This window comes from Danio rerio, chromosome 23 (assembly GCF_049306965.1).
Source record: "Danio rerio strain Tuebingen ecotype United States chromosome 23, GRCz12tu, whole genome shotgun sequence".
NCBI classification, from domain to species: Eukaryota; Metazoa; Chordata; class Actinopteri; order Cypriniformes; family Danionidae; genus Danio; species Danio rerio.
In genome coordinates this window covers 28,541,263-28,563,194 of record NC_133198.1, presented here as the reverse complement: position 1 = coordinate 28,563,194, position 21,932 = coordinate 28,541,263, and the positions used below count along the sequence as shown (strand labels likewise).

General features: G+C 37.0%; 1 protein-coding gene across 2 annotated transcripts in view; it reads left to right on the top strand.

The window, feature by feature from the left end:
* Positions 1-21,932, top strand: part of lrp1ab (low density lipoprotein receptor-related protein 1Ab) — a 236,023-nt gene that overhangs the window by 68,044 nt on the left and 146,047 nt on the right. For both annotated transcript variants that reach the window (XM_005162219.5, XM_021469971.2), the window contains exon 3: positions 9,723-9,860. In XM_005162219.5, the coding sequence (XP_005162276.1) occupies positions 9,723-9,860 (138 nt within the window). The remainder of the gene's footprint in view (positions 1-9,722; positions 9,861-21,932) is intronic.

The window sequence follows — 21,932 nt, the reverse complement described above, 5'->3', positions numbered from 1 at the left end:
TGGTGTCGATAGCATAAAATCCCTAGGAGGAGTTTGTTAAAATACAACGCCTGGAAATGGCAAAAACGCCACTTTTTCGCCGCAGGAAGTCAAAAATATCCGACTTCCTGTTGGGTTTGAGATATGGCTCCAAGAGACTTTTTCGTATGTTTTGGCGTGTTTGAGGTGTGTGCCAATTTTCATGCATGTGCGTGATTCGTATATCGGGGGCTCGTCCGTTTAATTTTTCTAGGTGGCGCTGTCGAGTCATTTTGCCACGCCCACTTCCAAAGTCCATAACAAACGTAAATTTTCGCCACTTCTGACGCGTGTGCAAAGTTGCGTGAGTTTTCTGGCATGTTTAGCCCCTCAAAACCGCGATTCATTCCGCGGAAGAAGAAGAAGAAGAAGAAGAATAATAATAAACGGAGCAATTCCAATAGGGCCTACGCACCGTTTCGGTGCTCGGTCCCTAATTAAAGCTGCAAGCAGCGATGATAGGGACCTCGCACCCGGGCTCACCCCTGCCTGGTGACCTTACGATGACACAGAACAGCGAACAATAATAATTTAAGCCAATATATAAAAAAAGATCTAAGAAAATCACAGATTTATGCCAAACTTCCTCCTGTCAGCAGGTGGCGCTATAACTGTGACTTAAGATTGGCATGTAGATGTCTTCCGGAGAGGAATCTTATCAACCATGTGAAGTTTCAGGCACATGGGACATTGTGTGGCTGAGGTATAAGCCAAACTACCTTCTGCCAGCAGGTGGCGTTATGACTGACTCAATATTGTTATGTGGATGTGTTCAGGAGCGGACTTTTATCAACCATCTGAAGTTTCAGGCAGATCAGAGATTGTGTGGAAATTGTGTTTAAAGACAAACTATATTCTGCCAGCAGGTGGCGCTATTAAAGACTCAATATTATTATATACATGTGTTTAGGAGAGGACTTTCATCAACCATGTGACATTTTAGGCAGATCTGACATTGTGTGGCCGAGTTACAAGCCAAAATTCCTTCTGCCAGCAGGTGACGCTATGACTCTGACTCAATATTACTATGTAGATGTGCTCAAGAGAGGACTTTCATCAACCATGTGAAGTTTCAGGCAGATCGGACATTGTGTGGCCGAGTTACAAGCCAAACTACCTTCTGCCAGCAGGTGGCGCTATGACTAACTCAATATTGTTATGTGGATGTGTTCAGAAGAAGACTTTTATCAATCATGTGAAGTTTCAGGCAGATCAGACATTGTGTGGTTGAGTTATAAGAAATTCCTGTTCCATGGCGAAGCGTTGAGGTTTGTCATGCCGCCACAGACACGCCCCTCTGCAAAAACTCTAGATCTTCACAATATATCATCGCTAGAGCTTTCAGATGACACCACTCTATTTTGGTGCTGATACAGGAAAGTTTGTGGGAGGAGTTTGTTACAGTGTCAAACATGTCATTTCCTGTGGCCAGCAGGTGGCGCTATATTTGTAACTGGATATCGGCATGTAAACCTGATCAGGTCAGGACTGTTATTAAATGTGTGAATTTTGAAGCAGATCAAATATTGCATGCCAGAGTTATAAAGACTTCCTGTTTTGTGGCGAATCATCAAAGTTTGCGAGGCCGCCACGGACACGCCCATCGATGAAAACTCTAAAGCTTCGCAATTTAACATCACCAAGGCTTTAAGATGACAAAACCCAATTTTGGTGTTTATCAGATAAAATCCCTAGGAGGAGTTCGTTAAAATACAACACCTGAAAATGGCAAAAGCGCCACTTTTTCGCCATAGGAAGTTAAAAATATCCGACTTCCTGTTGGGTTTGAGATATGGCTCCAAGAGACTTTTTCGTATGTTTTGCCATGTTTGAGGTGTGTGCCAATTTTTGTGCATGTGCGTGATTCGTAGATTGGGGGCTCGTCCGTTTAATTTTTCTAGGTGGCGCTGTCGAGTCATTTTGCCACGCCCACTTCAATATTGTTATGTGGATGTGTTCAAGAGATGACGTTTATCAACCATGTGAAGTTTCAGGCAGATCGGACATTGTGTGGTTGTGTTATAAGGACTTCCTGATCCATGGCGAAGCGTTGAGGTTTGTCATACCGCCACGGACACACCCCTCTGCAAAAACTCTAGATCTCTACAATATATCATTGCTAGAGCTTTCAGATAACACCACTCAAATTTGGTGCTGATACGATAAAATTTGTGGGAGGAGTTTGTTACTCCGTAAATCATGTCATTTCCTGTGGCCAGCAGGTGGCGCTGTAACTGTATCTGGATTTTGGCATGTAAACGTGTTCAGGTCAGGACGCTTATCAAGCGTGTGGATTTTGAGGCAGATCGGGTAATGCATGCCTGAGTTATAACGACTTCCTCTTTTGTGGCGAATCGTCAAAGTTTGCGAGGCCGCCACGGACACGCCCATCGATGAAAACTCTAAAGCTTCGCAATTTAACATCGCCAAGGCCTTTAGATGACAAAACCCAATTTTGGTGTCGATCGGATAAAATCCCTAGGAGGAGTTCGTTAAAATACAACGCCTGGAAATGGCAAAAACGCCACTTTTTCGCCGCAGGAAGTTAAAAATATCCGACTTCCTGTTGGGTTTGAGATATGGCTCCAAGAGACTTTTTCGTATGTTTTGGCATGTTTGAGGTGTGTGCCAATTTTCATGCATGTGCGTGATTCGTATATCGGGGGCTCGTCCGTTTAATTTTTCTAGGTGGCGCTGTCGAGTCATTTTGCCACGCCCACTTCCGAAGCCCATAACAAACGTAAATTTTCGCCACTTCTGAGGCGTGTGCAAAGTTTCGTGAGTTTTCGGGCATGTTTAGCCCCTCAAAACCGCGATTCATTCCGCGGAAGAAGAAGAAGAAGAAGAAGAAGAAGAATAATAATAAACAGAGCAATTCCAATAGGGCCTACGCACCGTTTCGGTGCTCGGTCCCTAATAACAAAAAATTATTAAACCATGTAAAAAAAATAAAGTTTCAATTTAGTATTGTTGAAAACTCATCTCATTCAACATTTAATCACACTCAGCCCATCTACACAGATGAGAGCTCTGCTAGTCGGACTTCTCATCAAGCATCTCCCGCTGGATCTAATCTCACTATATTTATTAAACGTGATATTTCATTCATCTTGTTGTCTTTATCTAACGACATATTCCCTGACTTTGGGCATTGGAATCTATTACTTGTTCTCAGGTAACGTGTTTTGGCTGAGCGCAAAGATAAGTTAATGATTAATGTAACCACGTACATTCTGTATATTGACTGATCGCTTGCCTTTATTTCCTATAATGTATAAACTTATTGTATGTTACACTTTTAAAATGGCCATTATCGATTCTTAAAACTGATACTCAGCAAAAGAGAGGCTGTGTTTCGTATTTTCACTGAAATTGAAAGGAGGCAGTTGTTATCGGCTCCGTTTTGTTATAAATATCCACACAGTGAAGATGACGCTCATCTTATGCAGCACGGCGCCTCAACATGTCTGCTGTCTAAGTTGCCAATATTAAAATGAAAATAGGCAGTTCCTTAAATCATGTTTACATTTTATTGTTGAGAAAGTGAAACAACGAAGCCAGGGTGATGTGAATGAAGTTATAAAGTACACTGTTCCCTTTAAAGATTTACCCGTGTCCTCGGTATAGTCTGCTTTTCCATATCAAACTGAGAAGAAGAGACTGCAGCCTTGATCAAAACTTGCGAAGTCTGAACTTACACGGAGATAATGCAGCACTGAACTGTGCGTGTTAGGCTACTTAATATTCAGGAAAAGCCCCAATCAGAGAGGCGAACGTCTGCAGCCCCGCCTCCGTTTTCAGACGTCTCCGTTTTCCATCATCCACAATGAGACGGAACAGCAGCGTTTCAAAATGAAAACAACCTCTCCTGCGGTTTCGAAACGCTCTGTTTTCGGCGCTCGAGAACTCCGGCGTAGTGTGGACGGTTGGCGTAACCGTAGCAAAACTTATGCGTTTTCAAACTAAAACGCATTAGTGTAAACGGGGCCTTAGAGTTTTCCAGCTCTTTTCATCCCCGCTTCTAGCAGCACACTCCATTTCCGCATTACTGGATCTGTAGCGACAACAGACCGCAAGGGATGATGGTCAAGCATGGGCTGATGGGAACAGTAGTTTTCGTTACCTCCCGTACGCTTCAATCGCCTGAGCAAATTTTCTCAGAAGACCTATAGTTTTACCGAGTCATGCGACTTCGGTAATATCGAAAAAAATTAATATTGCGGTATGACGGTATTTACAATACCGTTACATCCCTAGTAAATAAACATAAAACAAAATGAATGCCTTTGGCTACTGATAAACCTTTGAGGTCAGCATTATTTACCAAAATAGTATTGCTTTGGAAAGGAAAATATCCGAAATCCCTTTTGTAATGGCGCAAGAGTCAGATTTAATTTTCAAAGTTAACCCTAAAAAATCCCAAGCGTGCATTTTCATGAAGTGGACTTAAGTATTCGCATGTAGGCATATACCCACAATAACCGAAGGGTTTCAAGAGTTGCCGTGGTTTGGAATAGTTTAACATTTTCTGTTATGCCACTCCTAAGGTTTGTCTTTTTTTTACATGTTTGTTACGACATGTATCTCTAGCAGAAAATAGCCTCCACATATAAATCTACCCCATGATTCAGGAAACATCTAAAAACAACAAATATAAGGCTGTAGACCTGAACAGTGCAGGGGCTTTTCTTTATATCCACACAAAAGAAAGATATTCAAAAATACTTTGTCAAGTTGTTAATCTGTGTGTGTGTTTTTTTTATTAATGAAGACAGCAAAAGTCAGTAATTTACATTAATTATTTAACCTGACATGCTTACTGTTACAAAATATTTGTAATTGTTTTTTAAAATAAAATATACTGTGTTCAATAGGGAAAAAATTAAGATATTTTAGAGCAGCAATCACCATACCATAAAATCATAAACTTTTTATCCAAAAATCTTTTTAACCAATTCGCACCAGTAGGTTATATGCAATTTCAATGATTAAAATATGCAAATAGTGACGAATTACATAAAAATGCTTGATGTGTTTGCCACAAATGTGCGACATTTACCTCAATCACATCTACTACAGTACAAACAAATTCTACTTGAGCTGAAAATTTGCGTGAAGTGAAAAACACCCTGTGAGTAAACAAGTGACGCAGTGCTCCATGTTTGGTGTGAACATTTGAGCGGCTGTCTGTAGTATTGGTACTAACTTAGTTACCTACAGTAAACAAGACAAGCATAATGGAAACAGCTGATAAGTCACATGGGTGTAATGTTCGCTATGTCAGCTTATTTGACAAATGTGTTTCCATCTTTTATTATTCGCATTAACGTTAAGTCCAATGCCATGTCATGCATGAACGCATCTGTATCTTGAATTGTACCTTCAGGAACCACTGTATTAATTTAGTTTTCTCTCTTTTTTTTGGCATGCAAAGTGCTAAAAACCATGAACTTGCATTTTATTAATCCTCAAGGACTACAATTTCAGATAAAAATAACCTTTTATGTTATTCTGAATAGAGTTGCCTATATCACAGAATGCACTAAGGATGAATTTTATTTCTGAGTGAACTATACCTTGAATAAAAACAATTATGATTAATATATGATTAAGTTTTTAACCCCTGGTCTATTTAAAGCTCTGATGTGTTTCTGCTTTCACTTCCCTCAGAACGGCTGATAGATGGAAGCTGTCATATGATATGAATCAGAACCCTAATAAATATGAGGCTGGAGTGTTAGTAAAAGAGGAAGTTACATGCAGTTCCTTCCTGAAATTTAGTGGAACAGCTGAAAATAACCAGAGCCCTGTTTGGAAAGATTGTGGCTGGTTTTATTGGTGTTGCTGGGAATGTTCGGAATGACAGTTCAAATATTCATTGTGATTTTTCAGAGTTACAAAATACAAGATTATACAGTTATAGAAAGATATTCCATATTTATTGTTAGCATTATTCATTAGGGATGCTCCGATCGATCGGCCAAAATGATTTAATTTTAACGACTTGATCGGTACTCATCAATCTGGCCAGTCTCATGAATCCATCTGCATTTGTTTATAAGGTCACAAGCAGAGAAAGACGCACATGCGCTCCCATATATTATGCATAGCCTACAGCAGCCGCAAATAGTGAGGAGGTATATGATGTGTGGAGGCGTGAGCAATCGATGCGCTCGCGTCGCAACAGCTAAAATATATACAGCCTGGAAGCTCTCCCGCAAGGCTCTCACATATTTGTAGTGTCTCCGTGATCCCCCTAATTTTGTCAAAATACCCAGAAAACTAAAGATATCAAGTGCAAATCCCCCCTCTCATTGAAAGATTTGCTGTCAGTATTGGAAATTAGCAAAAAATTGAAATGATCTTGCATGTATTTAAGCTTTTATATTAGGCATGGGATGATAACCGTGTTTAAGGTTTATCGCGGTTTGGAAAAATCAAGGTTTTAAACCCGTCAAAATTTTCTGCAATACCGTTCACAAGGTATGAGTACGATTTTTTTATTTTGTTTTGGACAACAGTGTCTCCAGCAGAAAATATATCCATCCAAACATGCCGTTTTTAATAAGTCTGTGTTTTTGAAACAAATGAAGACAGCAGAAGTCAATAATTCATTTAAATTGTATGTATATATATATTTAATAATGTTGAAAAACATGTTAGATTCTTCTTCCATCATGTGCAATATTTCCAAATTGCATTCTTTTAATTTTTCTTTGTATTTTTTACATCTCTGTTATGACATGTCCACACTAATGGTTAAAAGAGATGTTTAAGATATTATATGCAGCATCCTTAATTTAATCTAATGTGCTTAATGCATTGTAAAGCTTGAAGCATTAGTATCAGTACTTGGTATCGGTTGATCACCATGACAAAGAATCGGTACTCTTTATCGGCTGCAAAAATCCTGATTGGAGCATGCCTATTATTCATAACGCATTTGCCTATTTTCTTCTTGTGTGGGTTGTTATAAATACCCCCAATCGCCCACTTTCTAGTCAAATCCTAGTGGATCATTTCCAATCCAGCTCTACATAATCTACAGTAAATATCTTTCCATATTAAATTGTCACCTTATGTAATTGTTTAAGCTTTGCAGTGTTGTCTTTGACAGTTAAATCAATGTTGTTTTTCATTGAGCTTCTATTTGATTTCTTGAAAGCACAATTTGAGCTAAAAACGAGAGCTTCATGGACCTTTTCCAATAGCTAGTGAGCTACACAAATAGGCTATTGCTTATTTATTGCTAAGAAGCTCACAATTGATTCTAAACATTCTACATAATCTGCTTCCTACATAGGCAGCTCGCTAGCTTTTGGAGCAGAGCTGTAATGTTGCCCTTGGTATAAAATTAAAGCTCTATTGGGGCCTCCCACAGAAACATTTTTCCAGTCTGTTTTTGCCAAGCTTTAATGAACCAAATAAGCATGTTGGCCCCTTCATTTCCGTCTCAGAAGATACTCACACACACGTGCTATTAAGAGAGCAGAGAAAGCTAATGGACCTTCAAAAGAGGCTGTGTTGTGCTATGTTAACCCAGCTAAAAAAAACCTGGCTTTACTTCTTTACAGGAGGTGAATTCCTCCTCCTTTTTTCTTGTGTTTTTCTAAAATGGGTCAGCAGATGTTATGAGTAGAGGTGGAGGGGAAGAGAGAAAGAGGAGGTGGAAGAAAGAAAAATATCCAAGACAAACAATTTGCTTTGCTGTGTGGGCCGTGCAAAGAGAACAGCTCCAGCTAATAGCAATGGTTTACATTTTTTCTTTTTGTTTAGTTTTTTCTTAAAGAGGAAGGTTCTAATCTTATCTTGCCAATTACGTTTTTAAACAGTTTTTTATTGTCTTCTTTAGTGTTAACTTGTGGTGTTGTGTTTTATCTAAGCGTTCTGGAAGGCAGTTTGGTTTTTGTTTAGCTTGGTAGTGACTGAGGATGTTACTGGTACTAAACATGAATATTTAATAAGACCTTTGACAATAACAGTAAACATTCAAAGGGCAGTAGGAAAAGTTTATTTTATACTTTCATGAGCTATTAAAAAGTTTTTTTTTTAATTGAAATAAACTAAAATAGATCTGGAAAGGAAAAAAATAAACAACAATAAATACATTTTAAATAATACCATGGTGACTTGAAATAAGTTGAAGCAAATACAAGTTAAAATAAAAAAAAAAACAAACATTAAATCAATGTAAAAAAAAAAAAAATTAAACTAAATAAATTGACCTAAAACTAAAATAATAAAAGCTAATTCAATTTATGAATGCATATAGTATTATAATACTCATCTTTGTTATACGTTACACTTTGTTTACATTTTACTTGCTATATTATTTAACAGCAAATTGTGCATTAGTGCTCGTGATATCCCAATGCCAAATTTAGAAAGTGTATATATTGTCTATTACTCTGTCTTTACATTTATTGTTACTTTAATACAAAAGCTCCATAAAATAAAGTGTAGCCGGCAACATATTAATTTAGAACAGTTACATAACATTTTAAGTGTTTTTCCTTATGTTTTTTTTTTTTTTTAAATATGGACACATTTGTTGATGTAGTTACAAGCGGACAATTCAAAATCAGTACATGCGTAAATGCTTTCTGTTGTCTTCCTTCATGTCCATATATAAATTAACTGAGCTTTTTCCGCAATATTAGATCAAAAATCTGAAAAGACCTCTACATGCAGTTACACTAATTAATTTAGGCGACCTTGGGTGTACAGAAAGGCACCATTTATAAATAAAATTAATTATTTTAATGATTATTTATTACATCATGGAGGATAATCTTGGAAAATATAAGATGGTTGGTATAGACATTCAAACTAGGACTGCACGATATTGGAAAAATCTGAAATTGCGATATTTTCGTTTTTATGTTATAAATTGCTACATGAATACAATTTCGTCAGATTACTAGAATAGCTCTATTTGGAATTAAATCATTTAGATTGATTGGAATTTTCTTGAATAAAAAAAATTGCAAGCATAAAAAAATTTAGCAAAATATAGTGAAATAAGTAGTTACTTAGTAGGTACAGTAGTATGACGATACGATATTATGATATTTTGCCCCCGGGTAATGATACATCAAGATACCTGCAATATATCACAAGAAAATAATCTACAATATGTCATTATATCTGTAAATGAAGGGGAAAAGTGCTTCAAAAACTTACAAGATGTATTTAGTTCATTCTTAGCACTTACAGTATATTTTATAGAATTGTATCACGAATGCATTTCCGATTCTCCGTTACGAGAAGCGCCACCGCTTGTACTGTGATAAAGGTAGCAGTGCAAGGATGATAAATTAATTCAGATCTTTTGCACCTTTAAATATCAATACTTTGCTACATGGATATGATATCATGGGTGGAATCATCATGATAATTCAGCTTATCGATATTTGATCACATTCTAAAATCTTGCAATGTGACTATTGTGAATACACACATTGCGATATTGATACTGATATGATATATTGTGCAGTCCTAATTCAAGCCAAGTGATCTGAAACTTAAGTTCACATGCCCTCGCATTGAAACATTATGGATCTGTTGTTAGAGAATCTCAGGTGGTAACTTAGTTAATGTTCTAAAAGGAATAGATCTTGTTAAACTAGTGTCTGAATGGCGCCGCATGTCTTTGTATCGTTGCAATGTGTTGACTTGTGTTTGTTTACTGTGTCTCTCTGCAGGTCATCACACACAGGTGACACAGTGCCCTCCCAATGAGTTTGAGTGTCGAGGAACGGATGTGTGCATTCACCTGAGCAAGCTGTGTGACGGCGTCCCAGACTGCACCGATGGACGCGACGAGGGCCCGCACTGTCGAGGTATCGCATATACGACCACATAATTAACAAGACACTTATTTTAAAAATAATATAAATATCTTATAGATTTTCAGTACCTTAGAGTTTTTTTTTGCAGTCAAATGCACAGACTTTCAATGTATACTATATTTATACATTTATAAATGTGCACAAGAGATTTATGAACTATAAAAATTTTCAAACTAAAAAAATATCTTTATGTTTGTTTGAGGTAGAGGTGTGGATACCTGTTAGTCCCCTCACACAAAATCACACGAGCACTCATTAATGCAGGCATTTGTTGTTTTGTCTTAAGTAGTTTGTTGGTATTTTTATGTTATCTTTTCAGTTTTTTTTTTTTTTTTGACTGAAATTTGTTTGTGTATTGATGCAACGTAGTTGCTGAAAAAAATTTATAGAACATGATGGAAGCACTTTATTTCTAAAAATGCATTAATGCATGCTAAAAATAACATTAACTACAGTTGTTAAATGTTGTACAAATATTGTTTATTTTGGTAAACATCTTGGCTAACATTACCAGATGACTCTCAGGAATACTTGATTCTGATTGGTCAATCATGACATGTTATTCTCAGATAACAACCACTGAAACTAATTACACAGGCTCCTCTGGGTACCACAAATCGTCTTGACTAGGGTATCGTACAATGGCTGAGAGAGCTTAATGCTCTGCACTTAAAAACACCAGATAATTAGGAAACAATGTTCATCAGTGTGACAGAACATGTGTTGCAAATTCTCACAACACAAACAACTGAAGAAACTTGCTGTATTTTGGGCTGATAATTTACAAAAAGCAGTGGAATCGTGTAATCAGAATATTAAAATAAACAAAAAAACTCACATTTCAAAGACCACCAACTACTTCACTGAGCAGCAGTCACAGTATGATAACGCATCTATATCTCAGCAGGGTCCGTCATGTTTTTGGGTCCCCCCGAAACATTTCCGTCATGTTATGTGGATATTTGCAAGTATTGTGACAAAATGCAGCACGTTTCTTCAGTTTTTTAAATGCATGTGTTTTCTTAAATTGCAGCGCTTTAAGCTCTCTCGGCCACCGTAGTATCGACCTACTAATAGCATTGACTTTAGTGCCTGTCAATACAGAAAGTTTGAAAATGTCAACATTTCAGCACTTTTCTGCTGATCTATCAGCGGATTTTTCATATATCTGCTTATAGATTGATCAGCTGATAGACACGACTTTCAAATGCTTTAGTCTCCATATTTCTGTTCTGTTCATGCTTGGTGAACAACAGTAAAGCAACAATAATAATGTGAATGCAGAGACCAATTAGCTGTGTTTAAGAAAGTGCTAAGCAGCGCTCAAATGCTAGTGAGAAATATATAATTTAAAAGATTTTGTATGAATTGGTATCAAAGTTGATACTTTTAACAAACATAACAACATTGTGTCACTGCTGTAGTTTAGTTTTTCTTTCAAGCTTTCTTGCTAGCTTTACATTTAATTAAACAATTAGTAAATTATTGCAGCCAAGATCACAGTTTTCTGTCTAATTGTTTACTTTTGTAACTCTAGTCATGTAATAAGTGTAATAATGTACATCTAGCTAGCTGTTTTTTCAAAGAGTAAAGCCCTTCAGTCTTATATAACAGCCCTCTGCCTCACAAATAGGCTATCAGTATGCTAATAAGCCTGTCAGATTTTGTTCTGTGTGAACAACCGGCTAGATGTATATTAACTATTACTTAACTGTATAGAACTCTGGCACAATGACTCCGTGGTTAGCTCTGTCACCTTACAGCAAGAAGGTCGCTGGTTCGAGTCCCAGCTGGGTCAGTTGGCATTTCTGTGTGGAGTTTGCATGTTCTCCCTGTGCTTGCGTTAGTTTCCTCAGGGTACTTCGGTTTCGCCGATTGCAAAGACGTGCACTATAGGTGAATTGGGGAAAACAAAATTGGCTGTAGTGTATGAGTGCGTGTGTGAATGAGAGTGTATGGGTGTTTCCAAGTGCTGGCTTGCAGCTGAAAGGGCATTCACTGTGTAAAACGTATGCCTAAATAGTTAGTGGTTCATTCTGCTGTGGCAACTCCTGATAAATAAGCTAAAGGAAAACAAATACATGAAAGACTAATGGAACCTTACTGTAAAGTAGAACCAAAATATCAACTAAAACTAAGGATCATATTATTATATATTTTGAATAATGTTAAGAAAAACACTGATTTTAAATTCATATGGTGTCTTTCTTTCAGACAGATATATCATAATTAGATGCAAGGATCTGAACCTGAGGGTGCTGGTTAGCATCATCCTCACATACGTTATCAGACTCATCTTGTTAGTGCCCAAACTCTTGAGAGTCGCCGTTTCATCCAGCTGACATATATCTTTAATGAAATGATCTGCCCACTTAGCAAGTAATTGAAAGAAATTAGACTGACAGTTAAATCAAATTTCAAAAGGGAAGGCTTAGATTGGAGGGTCAAAACAATCCCTGTGATGTTAATCCCGGTCTGTTCAGCACCATATTTCCATACTGAAGGAATGCCAGAATGACAGACCTTAGGTTTTAAAGGCCGGATGATAAACAACGTGCCTTTCTGATCTGGCCCCCGTCTGACGCTCACACACTTTACTTGTCCTCCGGCTCAAATCCTGACCCTTTGAACCCTGAGGTAAACACTCGCCCGCTCTTCCACACACACGTTCAGCACACAAAAACATACACTGGGATGTATTTTCCTGTTGGTGTTTGCCCGTTTCCACTTTCACAGAATGGTTTACAGTTTCACAAGCTTTACTGTGTTTTCACAGAACAGACGCGGAGATTGTGCAAGAATCTCAGCTGCAATGTTTTCAAAACATATTTTGTCAGTCTATATTTCTAAGTAATTAGAGTTGTTGACAAATGGGCAGAGAGAGGGAGGCAGGCATGAGATTATTACCGTGCGATACGTCTGCAGGATAGAGAAATCAGTGATGGGAATGCGAATAACCAAGCCTCCCTCTAATATTAGCCGTGCTTATGCTAGTCTGGTTCCTCATATTCTGGGCTTTGCAAATTCCCTCCCTTGCTGAGCTGGAAAGCGTCTCAATGCCGGTTTGATTGTGTTTTCCCTCTTGGCTGATTTAATTGACTCCCCGCAGTCTTGATTTAATCATTCTGCACTAAAGCCTCTCAGAGATGTTTCAAGGTCTGTCCAGTTTCTCCCACTATGAAGACACGGGCCAAACTCTGTCAGTACCTCTCCAAAACAGCTTTCTGATGAAGATCTTGAGATTTAGAGCTTTCAAACTTGGAGCGGCGATGACAATTTGTACAAAAATGTCTCTGGTCAGCTCTCGTTGCGCCATATGCACATTTCCAACATTTTTTAAAATTAACATTTTTTCTTTTTACTCTTTAAAATGGGTTATTTCACAACAGAGTGGAGGAATATGTTTTATTATAGAGCTATTTCCCAACATCTGATCTCATGTTACTGGCAGTTGATTGGTGATTTTTCTTTTTTTATGGCTTTTAAAAAGGAGGCTGATTTTTTTATTTTTTATTTTTTTTTTGTGAAAGGCATTTTAGTTTTTTGTTTTCTAGCTGTTTTTTTTTTTTTTACTTGCTAGTGAAATCCTCTTTTAGAAAGTTTGATTGTTTTATATAGATGTTAGATATTTTATTAAGTAGTGAAATTATCATTTACAGTTTTGAAGTTTCATTGGCTTTAGTATTTTTAAGGAGTTAGCCATTTCAATCAGCAGTGGAAATTAGACTTACAGTTATGACTAGTTTACTATTTTGTAGCTGTTAGCAATTTTAGTTAGCATTAAAAATCTCATTTACTGTAAGAAAGTTTGATTTGTTTAAGCTTTTCGCAAGCAGTGAGCTCAAATTGCTGTGAAAATCAAATTTAGGGTTACATATTATGATTCGGTTTAGTTTAGTTAGCCTATTTAACCATTAGCCTGTTAGCTTTTTCGTTTAGCAACAGTCTTCACAGTTACAAATTTTATTAATTCAGCATATTAAAGCAATTTTTCATTTCAATAAGCATTACAAATCTTGTTTACATTTTGGAAGTTTACGTTTTAATTAGCTTTTTATCTAACATTAATTGATCAGCAGAGTTGGGTGTTACTGTATTCTAATTACATTTTCAAGCAACGCAGTAATGTAACGATTTACATTTTAAATTTGTCTAATTTGATCACAGTTACTAAAGTAATAGTGTTACTTGCGTTACAAATATAGTTTGTAGAAGAAACTGAAATAGTTGCTGACAGGAGTGGTTGGTGCTTCAAGTGCAAATACAGACAAAAGTTTGGTTTCATTTAGCATAAAAACAAAAATATTGCTATGAAATGCAGTCTATATCCAGTCTCTAAAGAACTTGACCAGCAACTTATTCAAGCACTTGAAGAGAAAGCATTCTATGTCAGCACTTGCCACTAAGGAGGACACCGGCGCCCAATACCATGGTGGTCCAACTCAGCCTAAACAGGCTAAATTGGATTTTTGTGCAGGATAGAGAGTGAAGGTATCTTCTGAATGTGAAGCTGCTTTTGGGGTCGTTCCCATGTTGTGTCTTTTGCTTGCACAAGTTCGTTATTTCCAATGGATTTGTGTGGCTCGAGCTCGCATTTTCCAGGCACACCAGTTGAAAACTGCGAGTCACATGACAAGAACTGACCGATCAGCTTCATACTTTGTTTGGAATATACACATTTCAACACCCAAACCACTGGAGTGCTTTTTTATACTATGGATGTCAGTGGTTACAAGTTTTCAGTTTTCTTCATGACTTCTTTTATGCTAAAAAACAAAACAAAACAAAACACAGGTTTGGAACAATTGAGTGATGAGAGAATGTTAAGTTTTGGACATATTCTTCAAGTCCTTTGAATATATCATGCTACTGGATCAATCAATTGTAATGTTTTTCAGTGAATGTTGAATTTCTAAAAGAGCTACAGTTTAATTTGTATTTGTATATGTATATTTTATGTTTTAAAAGTAACTGCAAAGTAAAGTAATTAGTAATCTGATGACTTTTACATGAAGTAATTAGTAATGTAATCACATCACAAATTTCCAGTAATAGTCTGTTATCTATTACTTTTGTAAATTACCTTACACACCACTGTTGATCAGGTTACAGTAAAGTTGTCAACTTACCCTATAGCATTCAGTCAACATGTAATCAAATTGATCATATTTACTTTTTAAGTTTGGAAATTTTTCACATTACAATTTAAATGCCTTTTTAATGCATTTTTTTGTTGACTTGTGTGCCAACATGCCCATGCTGCCAGTGTTTATCTAGTGTTATGCCTCTGTTAGCTTGATATTAGCTGCCTGTTTCTCTGTTTGCTCATGTTTAGCTGACCTATTCACACAGGAGGCTGTGCACACACACACACACACACACACACACACACACACACACACACACACACACACACACACACACACACACACACACAAACAAACACACACTCGAGTAAATACACATCACTTACAAGAACGATTAGCCCTTTAAAATAGAACTTTGCACTGGTATTGGCAAACGCCACTGTGCCTTTCAACTTTTATCTTAGCTCAGCTTTGGCAAGAGCATATCACTCTGGGCAATGGCTTATCCATTTGTTTCTATTGCGCTGTAGGGCTTCACAATGTTTTCACTGCACTGATGGATGAGTTTGGCTCCGATCGCTGCGTATTATTGTGACAGAACAGGGAGTGCGATCAGGAGTATTGATTGGATAGTGTAGCGCTCAGATAAATAGGATTCCTAATGTTATTTTTTCATTTGTTTGAGTTCATCTTGAGGACACTCTCAAATGAAACGCGGAGAGAGATTTAGTCATGTTCGTAGGCAGTGAACTTCAACGTTGGTGGGTTTGTGTCCCATAAAACTGCTTTCTGAAGAAAGGTTCGGTCCTATCTTTCCCCATCATTACTGAACAAATAAACCACACACACAGACCAAAGCTGAAGTTCATCAACCCTCTGACCTGACTAGAACTCTTGTTTTCAAAGAGAAATGTTCCACACATTCTCAATTATTTCTGAAAACACAGATATATAAACACAAGTATGTAGGAACCTGCCACTAGACAGAGTGTGAGAGCTCAGACATGGGAAATATTACACATAAACATGCCACAAAGCGTATTACGAAGTGTCATAAGTGGTTGAAGTTTTTTTTCTATTGCATCTTGCTCTTGCATAGTGGGGTAATTACTTTCTTCCACCATAAAGACAATGCCATCAAAATATACTGTATGTATTTTTCTCTAAACAGTGTGCAGTGATTGCATATAATTAAACTTTACACATAGTCTTAAAATGTGATCAGTAAAAAGTAATTTTTTTGGGAAGAATTTTATACTTTTATTTAGCATGGATGCATTAAATTGACTAAACGTGTCAGTAAATGCATAAAAAATGTACAAACTAATATTTATTTCTTGTTTATTTCTATTTGTATTCTGAATAGTGGTGTAGTGGATCACAAACCTCATGGTTCCATTTTTTTATTCACGGATTGGACTATTTTTCAGATCAGCCAAAAAGGCGAGGAGACAAATGTAATTTGCTTTTCACTTATTACAAAAACAGTTCTGTAAGACACTTTTGGTTTTAACAAACAGAACTGAGAAGCTGTCTTTTTATTAAAAATAAATGAAGAAAGAATCAGCTGAATAAAAATAAATTGTAAAATATTCAGTGCTGTGAAAAATTCACTGTTTCTACTATTGTTGCTGATAATGCTAAATGTATAAATCCAACATTATAATTTTGTACAACTAAAGCTGCACGATTAATTGAAAAAAGATCTTGATCTCGATTCGACCCCATAGACAATCACTTCACCAGCATTTCTACGATTCTGCCAACTGTTTTCAGGAGTTCAGGAGAGGAGCAAAGGCAGCCGCACAGTCTTCACGTTGTTTTACATACGTTGCTCAGCGACATAGACACCTCCAAATGATGTTGAAAGAGTCACAGGCTGTATTTATAAAAATATATTTTACCCAAAAATGTCATTGCTGTCTTCATGTAATGATGTATTTATGGCCGTGAAATCACACGTGATGTGAGCTGCTGACCGTGAGCTGTTACCACAGAGAGGGCGGGTGCCCCCTAATTGATAGACACGCGTGCGTCTATTTTAATGAACAGATCCAGCATAGACTGTGAATAACAGGTAATAAAATTGTAAATAACATTCAGTTTGTGGCACAGAGTGATCGTTTGGGAGCCGTTAGGGAAGTATGAACTGCAATTAGCAGTGAAAATTAAACCGAAAGCGGTCACATCATTTAAATGATCATATCGCATTTTAGAGGTATGATTACGACAAGCATTTAATATGTTTTGCATTCATATTGAACACAAGTGTTGTGCATGAACTTAAATGTTTAACGGTGTCAGTATAACTACTCTAGCCTATATAATGTTGAATATAATGCAAGAACGAATCTGATAATGACAAATGTCTGATTTTACCAGTGAATAAATGATAATGTTGTCAAAGACAGATTGCAAGCATAAAAATTCAACTTCAGAATTATGAATAGCTGTATTCTGATGTCATCACTTTACTGTGCATTAATGACCAGGAAAAATTTAAATCTATTTAAGACCACTATTCATAACTGAGCATTTTAACCAGCAGTAGACCTACACGTAGGGCTGGGCGATTTTTCAGATTTTTTCGATTAATTCGAATTTACGTTTTAAGACTATTTAATTTTGAATCAAATTGAGAAATCGCGATTTTTAAAAATATATAAATTTAATACATTATAATGGCACCAATGCGCTTTGGTTCACTCTATGAAGAAAGAAGCACACCAAAAGCGCCTCTCGGCGACACGCCGCGCAGCACCACACGGCGCCATGGATTTTAGAATTCTAAACAGGTTTCTAAACACACACAGGCACCGCCCAGCCACGATTCACGAAGCAATTAATATTTCAGCCGCGCGACAGAGCGCCATCTGATTAGTTTCATGTTAAATATAATGCGAATGTGCGCGTTTGGTGTGTGATAGTTTAAACTGTCATGTGCGCGCCGTGTCGTGGCACTTCTGGTGTACGACCTGCTAGACTGCCTGTTAAAGTGTGAAGTCATGTAGGATTTTACTTGTTGCACGTCTGTGTGGATTGTCAAGACATATTCTCTCATCAAGTCGATAAACTCGATTTCAAAATGTATAAAGGACGTAAAAGCCTGCCATGTGAAAAAGCGCACCGATCTTTTGGTTTGAACACGAGCAGAGGTGAGGGCCTGTAGCAGTGAAAATGAAAGTACCCGCCCCCATGATGTCATTTAGCGGACCTAGTTGAAAACCAGACAAATCAGGCAGCAGAGAGTAGAGCAAATTCTCATTTTCGATATGTGATTCAGTTATTCACTCATACATTTTCATGTTTCATTGCTAGATGTGTTATTTTTGAAGAACTACTCAGTGGCATATGTTTAATGGCTGGCCTATTGGTTAAATAATTTTATTGCTGCCTACAACTTTCATTTTTAAGCGCTATTAAATGCATATGACATTGATTTTAATCCTTACCATAAACATCATTGGTTCATCTAAACTATAAGCTGTTATCCCAGTACTTGTTATTTGACAGTTTTTAACCTCATAACTAACTCAAAAGACAACAGACTCTCTTTTGAGTCGTTTTCTTGATTTTTGTGTTTTTCAAACATAGATTTAAATGCAGAGAACTGAAGGATTAATAAACATGCAAATCCGTATCATTTACAGTTCGTTGCGTGGGTGTTGAGATTCTGAACTTTAATGATGAATCGCGCAATTTACATTGAATGCATTAATGCAGGATAAGCAAGTAGTGACAGAAACACCTTCAAAGAAACCCACTACATTCCGAATAACCTACCACATCTTCCTCCATCATCATTGTACTTAACAGGAAAGCCTAAATGCTTTCATACATGTGATTTGAATGACGCAAGAGTCATCTCTCTGTGGTCGTTACAAACGTAGGATTGATTTACCAGTGAAAAAATGTATTTATCGGTGGGGCATGTGTTTTCCGAACTGTGGGTTGTAATCTGTATGAATCGCAGATCAACCTTGATCTGTTACACCCCTAATTCCGATCAAACTCTTCGTCCTGTTCTTCAGACAATACTGAAAAAACAAGCCACTGTTTCCACTAAAATATTAAGCAGCACAACTGTTTATAGCATGGATAATAAGAAGAAGAAAAGTTTCTTAAGCTGCAAATCAGCATATCATTTTCATTTCTGAAGTGTCGTAAGTATAATGTCTGTACTATTTGACAACATGGATCTCAATATGTTATAATATTGATGCTATATATTTTAAATAAATGCTTATGTAAAAAGATGCATGATGAGTATTAGAAAGCTAGTCGTGTAATCTTTCAAATCAACCCGTCAACCAGTACGTGCAATAGACTCACAATAAATGGCTTGACTTTGTTTTGTTTGACATTTCCGCAAAGTTTATTGCCCCAGTTTGTGCTTTTGTAAGGTTCAGTGATTAAATGTGACAAATAAGGTGATGTAGCATTTTGTTATGCTACTTGTTGTAAACACGTTTTGTTAGCGTTTACTGGAACAGATGTGCAACCTACTGACTCACTACTAAGAAATGTTGCTAAGTAAATAGCATCTCCCCAAAGTTGGCCTGGTCTCACGATTGTCTGCTAAAATATAAATGGAAATCACAAATGCCAAAATAAAAAGCATTTTTAGCCACTTCCTGCTCTCCCCATGAAGCATTCAGGATGTTTATACCAGTTCTTTGCTTGTGCTTATTTAGTAACATGTTTTTGAAGGAGTTTTCTTGGTCTAGACATCAGGAACAGAACTGACCCTGGACCTGCTGTAACAGGTTGAGTGGTTAGCATATGGTGCGGTTGAAGACTGATTTTCAGCCTGGCTGCCAGTATTTTTGTAACTGTCTGCTTCAAGAGATTCTGTGGTGTGGCATTAATTCTTCCAAACCTCTTTTACTTTCGGTCTTACTTGTTTTTTTTTTTCAGCACTTCACTGTTAATTGTAATGGAATGTTGGCTGCACTTTTGATTGCTTAAATGATGTTTGATGAATCATTTTTGTTGCGCCAATAAACCACAAACATGTGGGTTACATACCAATCTAAAAACCCACAAGGCAAGGCATGGCTGTGGGAATCGGAGACCGCACTTGACAACTGGAAGTAGATTCCTGCTTACAGGATTATTCCCAGGGTTGTGATGGGTGTGGAAAACCTGGAAATGTCAAGGAATTTTTGAGTGCTTTTGGAAAAATCATTAAAATGAGGATGATTATACAACCTTTTTTACGTCAGGGCCCTTCATTGGCTACAACAATATTTAAAAGCCGTATGACTTTACACTTTTTCCATGACTTATTCCATAAGGAATAAAAAATAAGGACTTTTATTTATGTATTTATTTGTTTTTATTTATTCAATTTTGTTTTTGTTTTACTCAATTATTTTCACAATTTCTTCATATTTTAAAGCTTGGTAAATATGTAGCTATGTACATTCAGTCAAAAAATATATAATTATTTATCTATTTATTCATTTATTTATTTATTTATTTATTAGAAAGCCTCGAAGTTCCTTGGAAGTTTTTCAGTGGTCCCTTAGTTCCTGGTTAGGAAACAATGGTCTAATGGCCGTGACATACCAATGTCAGTCCATCGTTGAGCTTTCGTCAATCCTGTAAGTTAGCTGTTAGCACACACAGCCGAATCAAGGCGACTCAATAGTCAGATATCATTGTGATCCCTAAAAGTGCATCCATTATGAGGGGCTTTTACACTGGAGGAACATTCATTGTTCATAAAATTATTGACAGAGGTATACATTTTTGGTGTGTTTACATTACAGGAACTAGTAACAATTTTGGTTATAGGAACTAGTTTGGGGATCTAACTGACCTTTAAAGTAGGGCCTAACCCAGGGGTGCCCAAACTCAGTCCTGGAGTCCTGCATAGTTTAGCTCATTCCTTCAACACATCTGCCTGGAAGTTACTAGGCTGCGTCCGAAATAGCATACTTCATACTATATAGCACGCTAAAAACAGTATGTGAACAGAGTAGTATAGGATGTGAGAATTAGCTGGATGACTTACTACTTCCGGCGAGATTCTGAATTGTGCATCCTATGCACTCTGCACTAGCCCATGATGCCCTGTAAGAGAATTCATGAATGTCAAGTGAATCAATGCAACTGACGTGGGTAGGTCACGTGATCATGACAAAATGGCGGATATAGTATGTTCTAGTTCCATTCATACTACTCACATTCATACTGTATAGAACGTACTTTTCTAACGGCTGAGTAGTACTTTTAAATTCAAATGCTGTACCTACTGAGTAGGAGGCGCTTTCGGACGGAGCCCAAGTATACCTAGAAAGAGCTTGATTAGCTGGTTAAGGTCTGTCTAATTGGGGTTGGAACAGAATTTTGCAGGACACCAGCCCTCTAGGACAGGGTTCAGGCACCCCTTAGGAACTCCTGCACAATAGAAGCAACATGTGTTGTAAACATTTGTAATCATCATTTGTAATTTAGTGCCTTCACTTTTTGCTCTTTCAGTCGCAAACTTGTTTACATTTCACTCTGTTATTACAAACCCTCAACACAACTACAATAGTTCTCGAGGGAGATAATGGCTAGTTCATATAACTAACCCCATCTGTCCATATATTCTAATATCAGTCAGCACCTCAAATTGTTTCAACTTGTATCTCAGATCAAATAACAAACACTTCATTGCTCCAGAAATTTCTATACTAAATACTGTCAACTGTCAATGCATTTTCAGCTTGTTTTAACAAACTCTGCTGTTGAATTTGCATGTAACCCACAGCATTCCTTTAATAATATGTCACGAGTACATCCATGTGGAATCTACACCTGCAACGGTTCATGCTTGTAAAGTTTTAATTGGTTAAATTCCATAACACTTTACTGATTTAACTACTCAGGAGAGTGTAATACAGCACACATAATTTACCATAATTAATTTTACAAAATGACACTTGTATTTCCTGAAAATCAGTGTATGAAATACAGAAAGCATGTG